At 46.1% G+C, this 16,878-nt stretch overlaps 1 protein-coding gene across 1 annotated transcript; it reads right to left on the bottom strand.

Annotated features, from left to right (window-relative positions):
• Positions 1 to 636: 636 nt before the first annotated feature.
• LOC104853970 (acylcarnitine hydrolase) lies at positions 637 to 11,807 on the bottom strand. Its single transcript, XM_010612183.2, has 12 exons — positions 9,642 to 11,807; positions 8,426 to 8,630; positions 7,812 to 7,938; positions 7,020 to 7,153; positions 6,681 to 6,939; positions 6,170 to 6,268; positions 5,762 to 5,902; positions 5,467 to 5,547; positions 5,106 to 5,250; positions 3,472 to 3,609; positions 2,230 to 2,302; positions 637 to 1,790 (listed from the first exon to the last, which is right to left on the bottom strand). Exons 1-12 carry the CDS (start codon positions 9,712 to 9,714, stop codon positions 1,604 to 1,606), a joined length of 1,662 nt encoding a protein of 553 aa, XP_010610485.1. The 5' UTR covers positions 9,715 to 11,807; the 3' UTR covers positions 637 to 1,603.
• Between the last annotated feature and the right edge of the window lie 5,071 nt (positions 11,808 to 16,878).

The raw sequence follows: 16,878 nt of genomic DNA, 5'->3' as shown, positions 1-16,878 counted from the left end.
TCAAAGATAGAGTCAGGGCAGTGGAATCTTTTCACTATACATGTGTGAACCTTCCAATACCAATTCTAAAGCATGTCTTACAGAACCTTTTTGCAGGCCCACAATGATCATATAAGTTTGTCCTTATCATTGTATGCAGATGCCATGAAAATGACAGTAGACATCAGGAGATGGTCCACAGATGACCCAACATGGCTCTCCTAAATCACACATAACTGGCCCAAGCTCCAAGGGCAGGTCGACATGACCAGTCCTCTCACAAAAATAGAGACTGTGACCTCTCTGGATAGAAATAGATGAGTGGGTGAGTTGTTTGAAAAGTTAGTGATAGATGACATTTAATATAGGTAGATAATAGGTAGAGACATTTTCAGTAGTTGGCAACCTTGGTGGCTGCTATGGGGAGCTCTAGGAGGTATGCTCTTTTATCCTTGTGCCCCACAATTCAGAAGTTGAAACCTAATCTTTATTTGATGCGCAAAGAGTTGGAATCCTTAAGAGCCGATAAGGTCATGAGGGGTACTTTTTCCTCTTCTACCAAGTGTGTCAACTAGGAGAAGATGCCATCTATGAGCCAGAGAACAAGCACTCACTGCACATCAAGTCTGCCAGCACACTGGCGCTGGTCTTCTTAGTCTCCTGATCTATAAATAAATTTCTGTTGTTTATAAGCTATCCAGCTTATGATACTGTTTTACAGCAGCCTGAACATGCAAAGAGCCTAGGTTCATGTAATGTGGGTTTTGGTTGGCCTATATAAATATGAGCACAGATGGAATCATTGAGAGGTTAAAAGAATTTTAACACTCAGGTGTGGGTAACATTCTCCAAGGCATCATTTTCATTTCGGGCAAGAGTGGAGGCATGAAGATACAGTTGGGAAAGAAAAAGGGATCTAGATCCAGGGTGGTGGTGAGCAAGGTGGGTGTCCAATGGGACTTACCAATCCACAGCTCCCTGGGTGTCTTACTTACTTTTCTTGTTGCTGGTAAAACATATGTGACACCCAAAGTTAAAGGAGGAAAGGTTATTTAGGCTCACAGTTTGTGGAGGATTTGGATGGCTAGCTGTAAAGCAAGGTAGAATGACTAAAGGGAATCGCAGAGGAGGAAACAGTTCATGGCAAGCAGAAGGCAAAAAAGCAGCAAGCACAGAAGCAACAACTGACAAGTGAAAGCAACAAGCCTTTTTTCCGTCCCTTACATCCTATCTAGGTTACATAGTCTTAAGTTGAGTAGCAGTCAACCTCAGAGCAGAATGTGTCACCCTGAATCCTAGCATTTCATCCTGAATCAAACCCATCATCGCATACTTGATCACAGCATCACAGACTTTACATCCAGTCACCTCTGGAAAGCCCCACCTATGACCACAGGAGGCTTGGGAGAGATATCAAGATACAAGTAATAACACTGGGGAATGTAATGAGTGTCTAACAAGAGGGGACACAAGGCAGGCTTGGCAATGGAAATTATGAATGGATTCTTCATTAGTGAGGGCCAAATGAATAGATGAAGAATGGATGCATGGCTCTGTGGGTGTGGGTCACAACAAGCAGACCCCACCTGCACTCACACCCAGCCTCCCTCATCCAAATAGACAACTACAACTCTGTATGCTTTTCCTCAGCACCCTTTAGCTCCTGGATCTTCTGAGGTAGCTTCTCTGTCCAGAACTTCAGCCTGGGGGCTTTTAAGGCACGGCCCACAGTAGGCTCGATGTCCAGTTGCAGGTACAGCTCCTCATGGTCCAATGCAGGCCAGTGGGGCAGGCCTTGGCCATTGGGGTTCCTGTGAAGATACCCTCCCAACAGGGGGTGAGAGGTCAGTCTGAGCCCTGTTGAATCTCAGCTCAAGTGCCTTACATCAGGACCTACAGCTAAGGTGGAACATATTGAAATAAGGAGAACTTCTAATACAGAGAACAGAGCCATCCCACTAGGGTCCCATCCATGTGAGACAGGGTTCCAACACCTGTTCTTTCTCTCCCTCTTAGAGGCAGGCTGTGACCGAACCACAGCACTATTGCCCACCATACAGGTCATTGGGAGGGGACGAGTGACCTGTACTGGCAGGGCCCCTCTCTGTGTCTACACAATTCTTAATCATGCAATGGAATTCACATGTAATTTAAAGATGCACATGTGCTAACAAAGCCCCCACAGACAAGAGATGCACCTGATGGGTTTACATACGCTGTGAAAATTGAGGTAGGGAAGCATCATCTCACCCATTTCGTGCAAAATTGGCCCAATATTTCATCATCCTTCTGTTTAGTAGCTCCTCCTCCTCAGTGAAATGAACTGCAGAGAGAAGGAGGACAAAGACCCAAGTCTTACACTGAAGGCTCATTCCACTTATTCTGCTGCCCATTCATGTAAAAGTCTCACCAGTCAGCTGCAGCCTGATCCTGAATGCCAGGTCTGATTTCCTCCTTTCCCACTTTCCCAAGAGTCAGGCCCTCCCCTTTCCCAGCCTTTCTCATTTCAGTAACGAGTTGAATTGACCCTGGGTTCAGTGCTGGCCCAGAAGTTCCCTTCATCTATGTAGCAGATGCCCGGTACTCAGAGACTATAAATGGCACATGTTTCTTGCTTTCCCTAATGGAGCTATATGTTTTATACCAGGAGTCAAATGGAAAATCCTATGTGGCTCAAATGGACATGTCAGGCGACGGACTTGTGAGTGCAGCCCCTCCCCCATTGGTTGCCCCTGAGGCCCAAGCCCTGGTCTGTGAAGTGGCAGGGCTCTGCTGAGTTACATGCACCTCAGCTCAGTGTGACCCCAATTAAAATCCTTTCCCTAAATTCTGGCTTCTCACTGACCCAATGGCTTGCTAATTCTACCAGGTGCCAGTACTTGTTCTATCCAAGAAAGATAAGCAGTGCTTCCTCCTTTACAGCCCTGCCTCTTCCATCAGGCCAGGTGTTTGGCAGTATTTCACTAAATTCCCTCAATGCATACCTTGCTCCCTGTTCCTTCCCATGCTTGTGTTTAATACATACTGAATGTGCTTGAAGGCCTTTCTCTTTGTTGCCTAGAGAAGCACTGATTGGTACCAAGACCCAACTTTTTCTCTAAGCCTCATTTCCCATCTTTATTCTTCAATTAGCTTTGTGTCATCATGGATCTCAGGAGACCAGGACCCACTGCAGGGTTCTATGGTGACATCCTCTTTCCTAATCCCTATACATCTCACTCGGGTAATTCATTAAAGAAACAAATATGCCTTTGAGATAATACCTCCTACCCCCTTTCACCCATGCTGAACAGCGTGTTCAGGATGAGAGCACTGGGTGGAGTGCAAGGGCTTGCATTCTAATCCTAGCACAGCCTTTTGGAGTATTAAATACTGGACACTGTTTCTGTCCTTTCTCTGGGTCTCAATTTCTCCTCTGGACTGTGGATGAAGTCACAACTCAGAGACTTGGCCACAGCCCCATCCTTGCTCCTAGATGTGGAGGAGACGTACCTTGGTTGTCCCACGAGAAATATCCAAAGACAAAGGAAATCTCATCACCATGGTCAGCTTTTATGTAAGGTGGCCTGATGTTTTTGAGGAAGCTGGGCGGATGCTGGAATTCATAGAAGTAGACAGTGCCATGGGAACCTGGGGATGTGGACAGCTGTGACTTGGTGACCCCTTACCTGGAGCTCTCCTGCCTCAGCCTTGGGGACAAAGCATCTAAGTCCAAAGTTGGCTGGAATCTGAACAGTGTGGTGAGGAGCCCCAGGCTACAGCAGGAACAATGGGAAAGGCCTTGGATAAGTTATGACCTAGGGTTTCCCAGTTGTGTAGTTTGGGTTACTCTGAGGGTCACTCTTCTCAATTTCTCCACTTGCAAAATGAAAGATATCTGTATCTTACATCAGGCAGGAAAACAATTTAGACAAATTTGTGCATGCATATAACATTGTGATCATTCTCCCCACATTTCCACCTTTTTTTCTTTCTTCCTGTTCCCCTGATTGCCTTCCTCTTCTTTACTATTTGTCTTCTTTCTTTCGTGTCATTTCTCCTTTTCCTTCATATTTCCCCTATGTAGGAAACATGTGATATGTGACATTCTGTGCATGGATCTTTTCACTGAACATAATGATCTTCAGTCCCATTCATTTTCTTTCAAATGATGTGAGCTCATTCTAATTTACGGCTAAGTAATATTCTATTGTATATACACTTTCTTTATTCATTCATCCATTGATGGGCACATAGGCTATATCACAACAGCTTAGCTATTATGAATTATACTATAATAAATATGGCTAAGCTGCTATATCTGTAGTATACTGACTTTAATTCTTTCAGAATATACTGGGAGTTGTATACTTTCAAATACCAGTTGGATCAAATGGTAGCTCTAGTTTTGGTGTTTGGAGGAACCACTATAATGCTTTCCATAATGGCTACACTAATTTTATTTCCATCAATAGTGAAGAATGCTTCCTATGTCACTATATCCTTAATTTTCAGCATCCTTTATTGGATTTTGTGTTCTTAGGGATGGGCACAGTATTCTTTTATTTTTTTTAATATTTCGAATTGACCCGAGGGCCTTCACTGAGCTGCAGTCCCAGACTTTTTTCATTTTTTATTTGAACTATGATCTCATTAATTCACCCAGTTGCCCAAATTGGGTTAAAATTCACAATTCTCCTGCTTCATCTTCCCAAAGTACTGGAATTAAAAGACAGAAGGATCTAGTATCAGCCTCTTACACAAGTATATCCTGTTTGCCCATCATCATTGGCTAAACATATTTTTTTGCTCCTTTCCAAAGAATCACATTGATGTAGTTGTTTATGTTTGTTATAATATTGCCTACTATATTCCATTGGGCTACAGATCTATGTTCCATTTCTATCACGCTGTTTTTGTCACTGAGATTTTGTAGTATATTTTGATGTCAAGAAATATAACCCTTCAGAATTACACTTTTTCTTGAGATTTAACCATGAAGACTTGCTGAGATGAAGGACATCAGGTGCTTGAAACCAGAGCCTCAGTAAAGATATAGGACCAGACCTGGGCTCTACAGACTTCAAATGAGACTCAGGTCCGAGCTACTGCTTAGGACGTCAGACCTCAGTTACAGATGTACTCACGGTGAAAATGTGCTACTTGGAGTGCAGGAATCACAAACATAAAATCCCCCATCATCTCATGGAACTGGAGTTGGAGAGCCTGGGGGTCTTCAATATCCCCCATGTATTCTTCAATGAACAGGTCAGCAAGCTCAGCAGGCAACATCTAGCTCAGGTAGATTGTGGAGAGTCAAGTTAGGAGGTTTCTGGGCATGGAAGGGAGCTTAGGATGGGAAAACAGATAATGGTCTATGGATTTGGGATTGTAAGAGACTGATCCACCTACAACCAAATACACAGTTCAGCTTTTGTTTGATGACATAGCTACATCGGTATGAATCTGGGGTGCCATATCTGTGGGGTAGGAACACAGGAGCCTCACCATCTGTGCTGACATGTTCTGCAGAACAGTATGCAGAGTCTCTCTGCTCATTTCTTTCTGGGTGTCGGCAGAGCCTAAAAACTGGATAGTGGAGGAAATGTGTAGAGTTGCCTGTGTAACCCAGAGGACCCCTACAAACAAAATCTATACCCCCAGGGGCCTGGAATTTAGCTCAGTGGTTCCACCGCCTGCCTCGCAAGCACAAGGGCCCAAGTTCCATCCCTGGTACCAAAAAAGAAAAAAGAAAGAAACAAACAAACAAAGTATACCCCCAAATACTGGAACTGGGACTTACCATGGGCAAGCTCCAGCCATACTCATCACTGTTGACACCAATGATGCTGGGGACAGGATGAAAGTCAGCAGAGGCCAGCAGCTCCTGGGGGTGCCTGGGCAGGAAGGCCCCATCCACTACAGCAGGGATCATCTTGAAGGACTAAGGGGGCATTCATATCAGGGATCAAGGTCAGGTCTCAGGTACTTTCTAATGCCCAATGGCTTACTTCCAGTCCCTGTTAACTCATCCCAGGATGCTCACATCCACCTCATATATCCCACGCTTGTCTTAGCAAATCTTTGTACACATTTCCCATCCAGATCTGCATGGTCAAGAATGGATATAGATGTGGTTATCAGCCCATAGTGAAAGGGAATCACTCTCAGACAATATCATCCCCTTCTTTCAATCCTCAGAACAGCCAACCTTTGTAATAGCCACAATCTCCTCTTCACTCTTGCCACGTAGGCATCTCACCATGGCTTCTGAGTCAATCTGTCCACAGCCAGACCGGTTGGCCACCATCTGAAATTAGTTCAGGCAGGAGCTGGCTCATCCTTCCAGGCAGGAAGTGAATGTAGTAAGGTACAGCTAGATCCCAAATTTCACAGGATATCCTGTACAAATTGCTGCCAAAATGAAATTCTTCTACCATTCCTGTTACTCAGAAGTCTCAGCCAGAGGGGCTATTTATTTCATGGTTCTGCCCACAATGGTAGCCTCATGAGTTAGCTTTGCTGATGACAGATCATGCTCAGCTTGTTGGAGGCAGTGCATGGATTGTCACCCTTAAAGACCTCAGCAATTTCTAGGAAGACAGTAGTTCCTAAAGCAACTCAACTGCCTTTGTTGTCCCCATTGAAAGATAACTCAGGAGAGCCTCTGAAGGTGAGGGAAGGAAGAGGGGTCTGGGGCAGAGGTAGTTGAGGGTACTCACAGTGTAAACAGCCTCAGATGAGCTGGAGATGAGATCGGGCATGAGGGCCACCCCACTCTCCATGATGGCACCATGGAAGAGTCCACGAGTCATTGGGGATAAGACAAGTGACGACACGCTTACACCACCTGAAGACTCCCCAAAAATGGTGACCCGGTCAGGGTTGCCTCCAAAGTGAACTATATTCTGTTGCACCCATTGTAAGGCAGCCACTTGGTCCAGGTAGCCCCAGTTGCCAGTGGCATGCTGGTCTCCAGTGCTGGGAAGTGACAAGGACAGGGATCACAAGCCTATCCTGGCTCTGCTCAGCCTTACTTCCCAGCCCGGCTAGAAACTGACCTGAAGAATCCCAGGACACCCAGGCGGTACTGGATAGTGACCACCACCACATTCTCAGAAGTTGCCAGAATGGAGCCGTCAGTCATGGAAGCCATGCCCATAATTAGCCCACCTCCATGAATCCATACCATCACCTGGAGAAATTAAGATAAAGACCATGTGGATTTTGCCCAGCCCAAACACCACCTGGTCTCCTCATACACTATCCACTGTTTAGGCTCTGTTTGGTCCTATCACATAGAATTCCAGTAAGATCACATACCTGAGACATGTATGACAGACCCAAATTTAATCATGTACACCAGGACATTTACTTTTGGGTCAACCCCATGAATCCAAGACTGGATCTATTACTGTCTGACCCCTTGGCACTGGAAAAAAAGGGAATGGGAGCTTCTGATATTGTTCCAACTAAAAAGTAATAAAAACATTATTTCATTGGCACAACAGATAAACCACAGGTGGGTTCTTGGGTGATTTCTAAAGAGTTCTGGTCTCTGGTACTAGTAAGGACTCTATGAGTTCATGTCTAGGGATCAGTTACCCATCCTATTTCAGAAGTCCTTCTTGGTCTCCATAGCAGAAGGCTTCACAGCAGGATCCACACTGGAACAGAACCAGGCTAAATTTATTCTCCTTCATTTTTGTTTGATTTTGTGGTGCTTGGCCTTGGACCTAGAACTTTGTGCTTGGTAGGCAAATGTCTATCATTAAGCTACATCTCAGGCCACCTTCTAATCTTGGAGTAAAAATGTCATCCCATACCAAAGCTGACCATGGCTTGACACTTACAGGCAGGCGAGACCCCTTGTGGACATGGGAAGGTGTATAGATGTTGAGATACAGACAGTCCTCAGATACAGGGATAGAAGGAAGGATCAGATCATGCATCTTTATTACGTCAGTATCTTGTAGACACCTGGTGACAAAAGTAGACTGTTAGTTCAAGGATTGTTCTGGTCAGTACCAGACAAGGGCATCTGACTATCAGTTGGCCCAGAGACTCTAGAGGGTTGAGTCTCAAGGATTACCATTACTGTCATCTGAGAGATCTGCAGTATCTGCTGCTGGATCAGAGGTTCTTACAAGATTCACTGATTAACCTGACCTCTTCCAAAGACCTCCCCAATGTGATAGAACATGTGGCAAAACCCAAAGCTTCAAAGAAATGTGTCTCTGCCCCTCTCTTCAGCTCCTCATGCTAATACCTTTAGGCTGCCAAGGCCTGAGCCAACAGTCTAACATAGTGCCTCTACCCTCTGCAGCCTGGCATGTCCATAGTAGGGATCCTCCCAAAGCAGAGGAAAACTGGCTTCAGGACTTAGATGGCAGAACCACTGCAGCCTGACTCTGAGCACCCACCCTTCCCTAGGGCCTGAATTTCCCCAGCTCCCCAGAGAGCTTACATAGCAGGAAAGGTGGTTCCATCTCTCACTCCACTCCAGGGCTCAGGGGCCTCAGGGGGTGCAAACCGCAGTGGTCCTACAGGTGGCTTGGCAAAGGGAATTCCCAGGAAGGTGTGGACCCCCGTGTTGGTGCCCTTCACATGGACGAGGCTGCCCCGCACCTGCCCTATGTTTGTGGCCCGGATGGGGCTGGCAGAGTCCTGGGCTGTGGACAGAGTAATACACATCAGAGTGGGGTCTGCCCAGTCAGCTGCCTCCCACACTGATTATTGCCATCTCCTTGCCATCCTCAGCTCAGCCCTGTTAGGGACCCTGATTTGAAAACCCTGGCTTCTCACACCTTGTCACACTCTCTTCCCATAATATCACTGCTTGGATATTAGGGGGTAAGGAAGGAAGTCTAGCAGGGTTTGCCCAGGCAGTGAGGTGAGTGTTGACTCTCTGGTAGACTGGATTGGGGAAGTATGAGGGAGATCAGCAGGTCCCACCGTAGGAGCCTTTCTGTGAGAGAGTCAAAGTCTGCAGACACACCCTGTACATGGAGCCATACTGGCACCGGCTCCTGATAAGAGTCCAAAGATTACCTGACTGTGATAGACCGTTTCAGGGCACCTTTGCCCTGAAACCAATCCACGCTTTGCCCCAAGTCAGGAGCATGGGTTGAAGGGACCCGGTACACTCTCACTTTAGCTTCGGAATGTGGTGCCCAGGGCCTTCTGTGTCCCTCAAGATCTGTTACCTTGCCTCTGGAGAGTATTACTATGATATTTTTCTGACTAAGGGAATGTCACACTCAGAGATAAAATGAAGCAGGAAGTTATTCTCATTTTTGTTACACCTGAGGGCCAAGGGCAGCTATAGACAGTCACACACACCCAGGAGGGAGATGTCCTAAATCCCAGCCAGCTCTGAAGCCACAAGGCTTCCCACCTGTCCATATGTGCTTCTTAGTCATCCTCAGATTGGACTTCTTATTGGTGTTGGGTGTCCTTGGGCAGTTCTGACCCCCATGCTACTGAGGCCCATTTTGGAATCTTGTTTTGGTCTATTTGTGGGCACATACTTCCCACACTATCATCTGCCACGTCAACCAGCTTTTCCCTCCCTGGCATTTCTCTCTCACCTCACTGCCCTCCAACACTGCACATTCAGGCTCTGCTGTGAACACTTTGGCAGATGTGACTATGCCACCTGGTATTTTCTGGGAGATTCTTACCTTGGCCTGGATGTAGAATTAAGAGCCCACAGGTCACAGCCCTCAGCAAGCTGAGAAGTTGGTCCAGTGCCATTGTCAGTCTGGCTGTATTTTGGTGCTGCTGGAGGCACTCTCCCTTTCACCAACAGGAAGCCTGGGAACAGAGTCCTGCCCAAGTCAGAGTTTGAATCCAACAGGGAGGAGGCGGGGCATCTGGTGAGCCAGGCAATGGATGCTGCAGGGGAGCAGTACTGATTGGGCAGAACTTGCACACAGCCAATGGCCAGCAGGCAGGACATGGTCACATGTCTTCACTCTTAGCTCTTTTTAGAAAAACTTTTTATTAGTATATGTTTGCCATTCATAATGTTTACATTCATCTTGGGGAGTTTCTAGCCATACACATCGTAACTGTCTTTTTCCCATTCCCCTGCTCACTCTTCAATTTTTCTTCCCCTCATCAGTATACAACAGTTTTGTTTGCAAGCTTTTATTCCATTGTCTTTATCCCCTTTTATCCCCCCCAAACCCTCCCTTGAAATGTCTGGCAACACAGAGGCAACAAATATATGGGTGTAGAACCACATGCTGGGCAATGGTTCTACCCTGAACTATGTCCCCAGATCAGTTCTATTCTTCTTGCAGAACAAATTTCCTCCCAACCTCAACTGACCATATCTGATATTCAGTCAGGTCATAATGATCATTGAAAAGCACAGGTATGTATATGCTCAGGTACAAGCAGTACTCAGTTGTGGGGATTAGACTTAGCATCAAACACAAAAGATTCAGACCCTCTGCATTCGTTACATCTGTATTTGGAAGACACCTAGTCACAATAGCAGAAGCTTATTCCAGGCTCTGTGCAGTGGTCAAAACAAATTTTCTCTAAGCCACCATCAGTCATTACTCTCCCTCCAGTCCTGTTTATGCCTGATCTTTCCATTAAGTCCCTGCCCAGCAAAGTACAGGCCACAGGCTCTGGGGAAGGTGTAATGAAGCACAGACTTCCACTGAGACATCAGGATGACTGAAGGCCTTGATTTTCTCATTCTTTCTGAAGCTGGGAAATTCTCACTTAACAACCAGGAAGGAAATGTGCCAAATCCCAGCTCCTCTCCCAGACTTCAGACCTGGCTGTCCTATGTTCCTTGGCAATCCTCGTTTTGTTCTCCTCCTTGGTGTTGGATGACTCAGACAACCCTGATGTTCATAATCCATGCAGGGCCCATCTTGGGGGCTTGGATTTGGGCATTTTATGGGCACAGAATTGCCACACTATCAATTGACATCTCTCCCATCTCCTCCCTCCCTGGCATTTCTCTTTCACCTCAGTCCCTCTGTACCTGCAGTTTCTGGTTCTGGCTCTGCCTTCTTTGGCAGATGAGACCACAGTACCCGTCATCTTCTGCAAGATTATCACCTTAGCCTGGAACTAGAAGAATTAGGAGCCCAAGGCTTCAGTGCTCAACAGGGTAGAAAGTCTGTACAATCGCATAGTCAGTTTTCCTTTGTGTCCTATCCTACTAGGGATGTGCTGTGTTTCACCCACAGGCAACCTCACTGAAGTATAGCCCAGATAGGAGTTTGAACCCATCAGGGAGAAGGTGGGGGCACTGGGTGGGCCAGAAAATGTGGCTGCTGCTGCAGAGTGGCGTTGACTACGCGGCAGTCACAGGGAGCCAGTGGCCAGAACTCAGCCCATGGCTGGCTGGCTTTTTCCTTCATCTTTTTCATTCAGCATCCTTTGAAGGTGTATTTGAGACACCAGGAATACTCTCCTTGAACTTGGAGCCACCGAGTTCAGTTTTTTACTGTCACAGCTATGAGGGGAGTAAGAGGGATCAAGAAGCTATAATTGGAGAACTTGGGAGCACTTCTCTAAGGAGGTTTCATCTGAGGACCACAGAGATAGGGAAGAGGAGCTAACTTTGATGCAGCTAAAGGGAACAGCTTGAACAAATCAGAGAGGTGAGGCTCTCCCCTTCATCCTGAGGACTCCTCTTTGCTTCTTGGACCCATAGTTGACTGGGGTTTCTTCAAGGTTCCTCATGCCCTCATAGTCTTTGCTGAGGATCTCTAACAGACACTCCCTCCCTATTTCTACCATGATTATTTGATGCAGACACACTGGAGACTCTGGAAGCACCTCATTTCCCCCTCTTATACTGAAGATTGAACCCAGGGCCACGGCACTGAGCTAAATCCTTGGTATCTTTGTATTATTTATCGTGAGACAGGGTCTCTCTAAGGTGCCAAGTTGCCTAGGTTGGGCTCAAACTTGTGATCCTCCTGTGTCATCCCTTCAGAGTGCTTGGATTACAGGTGGGTGCCACTACACCTGGTTCTAGCACTTCTCACAGATCTACCCCTTCTACTCATCTGCCCCCTACCTGGTACCTTTCCCACCAAAATGCCACTTCTGCCAAAATGGAGTTTATAGTCATTTATTCACTTGAGAAACACGTAACTGAACCTACAAAGCTGAGGACCCCACAGGGCTGTCCTGTGCCTACAGTACCTCTGGTAAGCTAGGTGCATAACTGGGAGATTCCAAACCAGGAAAATCTTTGCAAGATACAGTAAGGAGAGCAGCCTCAAGGAGTGCCAGCCCAGTTTGATTTCTGGAGGAAGTGACACAGTCTCAACCTCAGGTGACCTATAGTGCCCATTTTCAACCAGGCTTGGTCTCTTCATACAGCCTCCAATGATCTTAGGTTCCCATAGCCCAGTGCTCCATGTTTCTCTTCTTTTCCTTTTCCTGGGAATAATGTCCACATTAAAAGTAGATTTGAGTAATAAGTGCACAGACAATGACAGGACATCTTGAGTTCCACCTGTAGTTAACTCAGTGTTTCCTATCCAACTCTTACTGGTCCAAGCCATGGTCCCAGCCCTTGCTTGAGCAGATGCTTTCACTGCCCTTTATTTAGTCTCTTTCCCTAAGTAATAGCTGTGCTGTGCTGTGAGAGACTGCTTGGGCCTGCATAAGATGACTGCCCTCAACCTTAGCCTTTGCCTCAGTGGAAAAATCCCACTAGACTACATACGTGACTTATGGCAGGTCTAGCCCCTGGGCAAACAGGGAATCTTACAGAAAAAATAGCCCTTTGTGCTAACCACAGGGTCACGGGATCTGGAGCAGGAGGCCGGTGGTATTTCCTTGTCCTGCTTGCCCCTAGAGATTGTTAAGTTAAAGATTGCATAGGGTTAATTGCTGATGTACGCCTTCCCACCTACCCCTCCCCATATTTGGTAAAATACTGATTGCTGTATGGTTAAATGCTTGAGTGACTCATGTGATTGATTTGTTTGAACTGTCCAATAAGCTTGCTGAACCTTCCCCCTGGGATAACAGTATATAATCGTTTTGCTGAGCCAATAAAGCGCCTTTGATCAGAAACCAGACTTGGGCCGTGTACTCTAACTTCTTAAAGATTTCCTCCACAGACATTCAAGATCGGATCGGCCTCTGATGACCCACGAATAAGAGGCGGCTCTCACCTCCTATTCCCCGCGGGACGGGGTCCCCCCAGAGAGCCGCAACTGGCGCCCAACGTGGTTTACAGAGGTTACCGACTCCCGATCGGACGGCAGAGAGACGACGAGTCCGGAGCCCGCCCGTCAGACACCAGGTAAGCCCCATCCGGGTGGTGCAGGGTTGGGGTTAGTCAAATCTTAGCTAAGGCACAGCCGCCGTCCCAAAGTTCCCCGAGAATAGGGGGAACGCAGTTAGTGAAGGAGCTAAATTTATCTCTGATATAAAAAAGCAGTTGAAAAACCGTAATATTGAAGTTAGAAAGAAAGATCTCTTGCAATTTCTGCTGTTTGTACACGAAGTATGTCCCTGGTTCGTTATCACCTGCCCCAAAATTGTGCCTTCCACATGGGACCAGATTGGTCGCGAGCTCGCTGACTACTTTGATCAGCACGGCAGCGACTCAGGCAAGGACATGATGCTCCAGTACTGGCAACTTCTTAAAAATATCATTGTCGATGTCCCCCATTGCCCTCTTTCTAGTCAGATCATTCAAAATGCACAAGAGCACCTGGAATTGGCCTCTCGTCATTGCTCGCGCTCTCAATCCAGAGCCAGTTCCTTTGTTAACTTAGCTGACCCTGCTTCGCCTTTGTCTGATCCCCTCCCCCCGCTAACCGATTCGGCCACTCAAACCACCCCACCCTCACCTCCCTCTCTTACGCGCCGAACTCGTTCCTTTGTTTCCACCCTCTATCCGTCTATACGCGCCGTTCCTTCGGCCCCCACCTCGGACGCTATTTTACGTCCTCCACCCCAGAACGCCATTTTGGATCCTACAGATTCCGCACATTTGGAAAGGGAGGCTGATTTCCTCTCTCGCTGCAAGGCCCTGGCAGGCAAGGACTCTGACCTCTATGCTCGCATCGCTGGCCTTCCCCCTTTTCATACCATTCAGGAACAACATACGCTTTCCAGGTCGCAATTACCCAACACGGCTCTCGCAGCCCTACGCGCTTGGAAGTCTCTTCCCAGGGCGGGTGCCCCGGCAGCACCTCTCTCAAAAATCATCCAGGGCCCCGAGGAGTCTTTTAGTTCCTTTATCTCCCGTCTCTCGGAGGCAGCTGAGCGTGCCCTCGGTGACGCCGCCACTGTGGCAGACAGCGCCCTCATTAGACAATTAGCCTTTGAAAATGCTAATGAGACCTGCAGAGCTATTCTAAAACACAACTCCAAAGCCAAAACTCTGCACGACATGATTAATCTCTGCCGAGAGGCAGATCCTTTTATGCACAAGATTACTAAGGCCCTTGTCGCCTTCCAAGGCCAAAACAGGGGTAAAACATGCTTTCAATGCGGCCAGCCCGGCCATTTTGCCTCCCGCTGTGGAAAGTATTACCTCAGGGCATGGCCAATAGCCCTACCTTATGTCAATATTTCGTAGCTAAAGTTTGTTTAATAGTAAATGAGACAGAAAAATATTAGAAAAGCTATAAGTAAGAGTTGTACTTTTAACATGAAAGGTTTTTGTATGTTCCTCTTGTCTTTACCTAAGAATGTAGAGAATGTTTATGGAAATGATTTATAAAATGTTTGCTTGTTGGTTTCAAGTTTGTTATAAAAGGTTTACATTTATAGTCAAGAAGAGTATTCGTTCCTTTAACCCTAATTCTACAAGAGATCTCTGTTAATTTTGATCTGCAAAAATTTTGACTAGTCATAACAAAAAGATTTTATAATTCATTTGGCCAAAACCATCTGAGTGCACTCATTAAAATTGTCTTATATGTTTGTCTGTCTTAAATGTTCAAAGATGTTTGTATGTTCTTGATCAGAATGACGTCAAATACAAATAGATTGTTGATTTCTACAACCTGGCTTTATAGGATCAAATAAAAAACTTAAAAGATAATTAAATATAACCTTTAAGTTTGGATATGCTCCTGTTGGTAAATAAAGAAGCAGCTGCTCAGAAAATTTATTCTGATCTTTGTTCACTAATGGGAGCCACCAAAATAATTTTCATAGCCCTATAAAAAAGATATGTCTTGTTAAATATGTTAAAAAAAAAGGGGGGGGAGAGATCCTGTTAATACAAAGCTACATTACAGTACATAAGATTTCATATAAGTATTATTATTGCTACTTTTCTGGTATACAAAATGTATTCATATTGTTTGACCATGCAGGTTTTCCAACATATTGTTTATGACAATAACCTTTTGGTCTAGGTGTTCTCCCTTTTCTTCTGTTCCACCTAATTATGGTTACAGATATGTTTATAGACCTATCACTATCCTTGAGCAGCTTGAAGCTGGGTTTCCACTGAGGAGACTGGATTGGGACCCCAACACTGAAGCAGCAGAGAAAACTCCAGGATGTGTCTCAGTGCACAAGTGGAAATTTCATTCCAAAAAGCAAAAAGGTTTTCCTTCTTTATCCAGAATGAGGATTTAATGGGACTGGTGATTTAATGAGACATCTCAAAAGTTTTTGGACTGGTCACTTCTAAATTCCACAAACTTAAGCTTATCTGCAGGACTTTGGTAAACAGATTCAGGTTTTCCTCAAACCAACATTTGGAAACCTGCTGCATTGGGAAAAATACATTTATGGTCAGATGTCAAAGTTACTAGCCTTAGTTTCAATATTGTTGGCATACAGGCCTCTAATATAATGTCTTGTGTTAATGCTCATAGAGATTGTTTATGAAACTAATAATATTGATTGTCAATTGACCAATTGTATATTCTCAGAAATGGTGACTTCCTTTCATTCTGTGATGGGTTTGAGACAACCTCTCTTTATAATGATGCCTGTGAAAACTTAATGAGTCCTGGTATGAAGATCAAGGTTTACAAATATTGGTAGAGGTAGAGAAAGCTATATGTCGAGCCTTCACAACCCATGGTATAACCCCTGCAGAGGCTGGGTTTATGGGATTACGGGTGTCGACCTGGAGCTCACTGTAATCCAGACTAGTTTTATGGGATTATGGGCGTGCACCACCACGCCCGGCAAACAATACCACTGGACAGGTCAGGTTGAGTGGGGCCTTCGCCTTCACATCAGCGGCCGTGATCCGGGTCTCACCTTTTCCATCAGGCTTTTGAAAGAACCACCTCAGTTCAAACCCATTGCCATTGGCCCCAACCCCCTTCTTTAAGAATGTTGCTTTTTTAAAGATAAACTGGGCCTAGTGGATGATAGCATTAGAAGGGTTGAGGAAAGCCTCGAACAAAGGCAGAGGCAACGGGAAAAGGACGAATCTTGGTATCAAAATTGGTTTTCTACCTCCCCCTGGCTGTCCACCCTGTTACCCAGCCTTTTAGGACCCTTTATTGGCTTTATGCTGTTGATTTCCTTTGGCCCATGGGCATTCCGCCGCCTCACGAGTTTTGTTAAGAACCAGGTTGATGAGGCCACCAAACACTCCATACAAGTGCACTACCAGCAGCTCTCCTCTCAGGACCCTGAAAATAGCCAGCCCGCTGGTGACCATGGGTTCCAACCCCTAAGCTTTGTAGAATTTGAACAGATGGCTGAGCGCCGTCGTTCGCTCTGCTCCAGGCTGTGGAGGTGTCTCCGACGGGATTAGCTTGATGCCGGTACCTGGGGGCAGCGTGACTCGCTGGAACCTCTATGCATCACGTCCAGGTCCGGAGGCACATCAAGTAGCCTAAGACATGAGCCCTCCACCCTAATCTTGCTTAATTTTATACAGAGAAGGGGGAACTGTGAGAGACTGCTTGGGCCTGCATAAGATGACTCCTCCACCTT

This window comes from Fukomys damarensis, unplaced genomic scaffold, assembly GCF_012274545.1.
Source record: "Fukomys damarensis isolate Sample0158 unplaced genomic scaffold, DMR_v1.0_HiC HiC_scaffold_32, whole genome shotgun sequence".
NCBI lineage: Eukaryota > Metazoa > Chordata > Mammalia > Rodentia > Bathyergidae > Fukomys > Fukomys damarensis.
This window is presented reverse-complemented; position numbering and strand designations above follow the sequence as displayed.

Coding starts and splice junctions, on each gene's coding strand:
- LOC104853970 (XM_010612183.2), bottom strand. CDS start 9,714: ATGGCACTGGACCAACTTCTCAGCTTGCTGAGGGCTGTGACCTGTGGG. Junction 8,631..9,641: donor AATTCTACATCCAGGCCAAG/GTAAGAATCTCC, acceptor CTCTGTCCACAG/CCCAGGACTCTGCCAGCCCC. Junction 1,791..2,229: donor GCCAATTTTGCACGAAATGG/GTGAGATGATGC, acceptor GTATCTTCACAG/GAACCCCAATGGCCAAGGCC.